This window comes from Brassica oleracea, chromosome C3 (genome assembly GCF_000695525.1).
Source record: "Brassica oleracea var. oleracea cultivar TO1000 chromosome C3, BOL, whole genome shotgun sequence".
Classification (NCBI taxonomy): domain Eukaryota; kingdom Viridiplantae; phylum Streptophyta; class Magnoliopsida; order Brassicales; family Brassicaceae; genus Brassica; species Brassica oleracea.
This window is the reverse complement of record NC_027750.1, coordinates 58190438-58195090: the sequence shown is the minus strand read 5'-3', so window position 1 is coordinate 58195090 and position 4653 is coordinate 58190438. Positions and strand designations below refer to the sequence as shown.

General features: G+C 37.1%; 1 protein-coding gene across 1 annotated transcript; it reads right to left on the bottom strand.

The window, feature by feature from the left end:
* Nucleotides 1-258: 258 nt before the first annotated feature.
* LOC106328412 (FAM10 family protein At4g22670-like) lies at nt 259-3046 on the bottom strand. The gene is made up of 10 exons (XM_013766847.1): nt 2843-3046; nt 2537-2594; nt 2300-2461; nt 2064-2232; nt 1923-1987; nt 1696-1836; nt 1498-1614; nt 791-1417; nt 610-667; nt 259-520 (listed from the first exon to the last, which is right to left on the bottom strand). The coding sequence occupies exons 1-10, from the start codon at nt 2950-2952 to the stop codon at nt 420-422; spliced, it is 1608 nt and encodes a 535-aa protein (XP_013622301.1). The 5' UTR covers nt 2953-3046; the 3' UTR covers nt 259-419.
* Nucleotides 3047-4653: the final 1607 nt, after the last annotated feature.

The following is a 4653-nucleotide window of genomic DNA, read 5'->3' as shown; positions in this document are numbered from 1 at the left end:
TTATAAATATTGATTATGCAATTTTTACAAATTTATTTAATATATTTAATTAAAATAAATAGATAGAAAAATCTATTTAAGATTATATTTTCAAATATATACATGCATATTCTTAAATATAATTTTTATGTTTAATTAAATCAAATTTATATTAAAATATTGATACGAAAAAGAAAATTTAAAATATTAATAAACTTTTATTTTAAAATATAATTTATATTTATATGTACTGGAAGACACCTACTTAAACGGTAAATATGCAAAACTTAGATAGTCCATAAAAAAAAAGAGTAAATAGTTTTGTCTTTTGTTCAAATTTCTCTGACAAAGAAAACGCCAATTAAAAAATATTCCACGTCTCATCTAATGAAGTTAAACACATAAATTGCAAAAGACAAAAGCTCCTTGTTTTGTTTCTTCTACTTAGGTGCTCCTCCGAACTTGCCCATCATTTTAGCAATCACTGGAGCCACCTTTGGATTCGCCTGATGCTTCGCCAGATTCGCAGGGTTCTTCATCACTGTTTTAACACAAAACAAAATACATTAAAACTCAAAACAATTCAAGTAGAACAACACTAACTGTAATTTTTTACACAAAGAGTCATACCATCTTGAAGAGCAGCCATGACTTCTGGGTCGCTAAATGCCGTCATTAGCTCAGGATCCTGCTCACACAATATAAACCAGTCTCACAATATCAAAACCCTTCCTTGCTGTACAAGAAATTAGAACTTTACTATGCAAAAAAAAATCAGAACTTTGCTAAATTTGCATATGGCCACACTTACATTCAATATTTTGCTGAAGTCAATACCACCCGGCATACCACCTGCACCTGCACCAGCACCACCAGCACCTGCACCACCACCACCGGGCATGCCTCCTCCCATTCCAGGCATGCCTCCTCCCATTCCGGCAGGCATGCCTCCTCCCATTCCGGCAGGCATACCTCCTCCCATTCCTCCAGGAAAACCGCCGGGCATACCTCCCATTCCTCCAGGAAAACCGCCGGGCATACCTCCCATTCCTCCAGGGAAACCGCCGGGCATACCTCCCATTCCTCCAGGGAAACCGCCGGGCATACCTCCCATTCCTCCAGGGAAACCGCCGGGCATACCTCCCATTCCTCCAGGGAAACCGCCGGGCATACCTCCCATTCCTCCAGGGAAACCGCCGGGCATACCTCCCATTCCTCCAGGGAAACCGCCGGGCATACCTCCCATTCCTCCAGGGAAACCGCCGGGCATACCTCCCATTCCTCCAGGAAAACCGCCGGGCATACCTCCCATTCCTCCAGGGAAACCGCCGGGCATACCTCCCATTCCTCCAGGGAAGCCACCTGGGAATCCGCCAGGGAAACCACCTCCTCTGCTTGATGATGATTGTTCCTCTTTCTTAGCTTTATCATAGGCAGCCTTACAGAACAGAAAAAGAGACCATGAATAAGCGCCAACAGAGAAAAATAGCCAACTCATGGTGTCTAATAAAAATCTACCTGTGCTTCAGCGCGGCGACGTTGTCTATCACGGGCAGCCTTCTTCTCATCTCTTTCCTTGCGTAGTCTATCATACTTCCTACGGTGCTCCTCTAGCTTATGAGCATTAGGCTCAACCTACAAATTTCAAAATGTGAGCAATAGACTAATGGATTGTTCATGAGAATTCAAGAATCAGCAGATAAGACAGAAAAATACCTTTTTGAGCACTGCGCTAATTTCCTCATCATAGTCTATGGTAGATGCAAGGTGAAGGTCTTTTGCAGCCTCTGCCCACTCTCCAAGCATGGCGTGAGCCATACCTCGTGCCTTGTATCCCTTGGCAGAGTCAGGATTAATCTGCCATCTCAAAAACACACAGAAACATTAAATATAATCATCACTAGAAAAAAAGAAGTTCCTGAGGAAATAATAGATCACTGTACCTCCAATGCAGCGTTTGCGTCTCTAATAGCAGCGTTTGGCTTCTTGAGCTTAATGTAGACACTGGCTGAAACACACAAATACAGACAAATTAGGTAAGGAAAAAATCATTTGATGGAAGTTAAAAAAGAACTTGTACACACCTCTGTTTCCATACATAATAGCTGATGTAGGATTCAACGTTATTGCCTGGGTCAAATGCTCAATTGCTTCATCAAGCTTTCCTTCAGAGAGAGCCTCCATGGCCTTGCCCTTGGCTTCTTGAGATGCTTCTCGGTTCTCGTCAGTCACTTCCACTGATGAATCTCCCATCTATTACCAAAAACCAAACGAGTAAGTAAAATGAAAGCTGAGGTTTGGTTTGCTAAGTTAATATTACTTTCTGAGGAGGATCATTATCAGGCTCAACAGTGTCTCCTTCAAGCTCAACATCAGATTCAACAATCTCATCCTCTTCTTCTTCCTCAACCTCCACGGTGGGTTTTGGCTCTTCAGTTTCTTCCATGTCATCATCACTATCTTCTTCCACAACGAAACTCTTCTGTAAAACAGAAACAAAGTCAATCAAGTACAAAACATAAAACGAGTTTCGACCAAACATGATAATGGTTATTACCTCTTTGGTGTCTTTGTGTTCTTCACTAGCAGCAGCAGAAGGTAGCTTAGCACCAAGACTGAAACCAACAGATTCATCAGAAACAGAACACTCTTCAAATCAAACAAGTAAGCAAACATAAACCCACAACTTTCACAAGTACAATATAATAGCCTCACAGATTAAAGACAGGAACTTTATTCAACAAAAGTCAATGCTTTATGAATCTCAACCACGACATATACGAAATAAAGCTTAAGAAAGACGATTAGATCGATGTAAACGAGGAGAGAGAGAGAGAGAGAGAGAGAGGGGTTTTAAAGGTACCTCTGGAGATACTCGCGGAAGAAGGAGAGAGAAGGTGTGGAGAGAAGGGAAGGGTCAGACTTGCATTGATCGATGAAGACCTTTAGTTCACTTAGCTTCGTCGCGTCCATCGTTTTGCCAAACTTTTTTACGATCGGCTAGAGAGAGAGATAGAGAGGGAGGAGGAGACAAAAGATTGTGTGTGTTTAGGTCTGAGTGTTGTTTTTTAAGTCTTGTCGAGTCCATCGTTTGACAAACTTTATCTTATCTTATTGGGCCACCACTATCTAAAGCCCATTTTACTTTCTAAGCCGATTTATTCACCTTCTACGTCGTCGTATTAGCCTGATTTAGCAATGGAATTTAACTAACACTTCATAACAATTGGAATTCATATGATATTTGATGTGTCAACCACCTATTTTGAAATTTTATATGCATATATGAAATCACATAAAATTAATTTTTCTGAGTTAAAATATAAAAGAACATAACGATGACGTTACCTGCAACCAAGCCGAATACAACCACTGATGCAAAAATATTGTCTCTGATCGCCAAAAAAAAAACTGCAGAAAAAATTAGCCAAGCTGTAATTTTTTAGAAAATCTATTGAATAAAAAATTGTGGAGTGTTATTAATTATTGTATGATCGGATAAATTTTCCAGAATAGTGGAATATAAATTATATCAAAAATTAAAATTTGATACATTATTTAGTCTATTAACAAAAGTAACAAATATTAGTAATTAAAATTATTATTATATATAAAATAATAAATATTAATAATTAAAATCATTATTATTAATACAAAGTTTCAGTATCATATAATTATATAATATGAAAATAATTATTATTTATTTGGTAGTTTAAAACTTTATTATCATATAACTAAATGAAAAGGTTGATTTCACAAACAATCTAATAAAATCTCAACTTTTACTAAATAAATGTTTCTTTGCATTTTTGTCATTTGCGTTTTCATCTTATTTTACAAAAACTTTTGATTGGCAAATTGTGGAATCATCTTTTTAAATGCAATTCTGCCATTTCGTAGATTAGTGAGGGCCATTGTTTTTTTCAACAATAATTAAACTATTCTGAAATAATTACCAATTTAGAAATCCAAATTAGTGATAGATAACCAATATAGAACATAACAGAAAGAGAACTTCTAAGCAAATTTGCATCAATATTGTTTGTTCCTCCTACTTTGTCACATGTTACATTATTATATCAAATAAATTATTATTATTCTCAACCAAAACATAATCTCGAGTGTTTACAGTTTTCGTTTAAATCTTTATTATCATTTTCTTTTTTTCGTATCCGAATTCTCAAAAGTATTCTAAAATATCTATGTATGTCTTGGAATGTATATTTTTGCCACTCGATTATTATAAGAGATAACAACAAATCAAGAAAAGAAGTATAAATAGTCCGGAACATTGTGTTCTAATGGTAAGGATGGACTTCTTGCTGCACTCAAATTGAAAGTTCAAACTTTGCCGGAGGAAACTATGTCACGATTGTCTCTGAGTACCCTACACGAATATAGGTTCTTGCTTTCAATTCATTTGCAAACTCGTTGTGCGAGCTTATCCGTGGGTTGCATGCTCCCAAAAAATTTATTTGGATCTGTTTGAACTTGAAATTTACTCTTGAGTTATAAAAAAAAGAGGTATATATTGTGAAGATGAAGCAATAAGAAACAAGATGGTTGGTTAAGGTCTCAAGACAATGGAGATACCACTACAAGGGACAAGCATGCATGGTTGGTTAAGGTCTCAAGACAATGGAGATGCCACTACAAGGGACAAGCATGCATGGT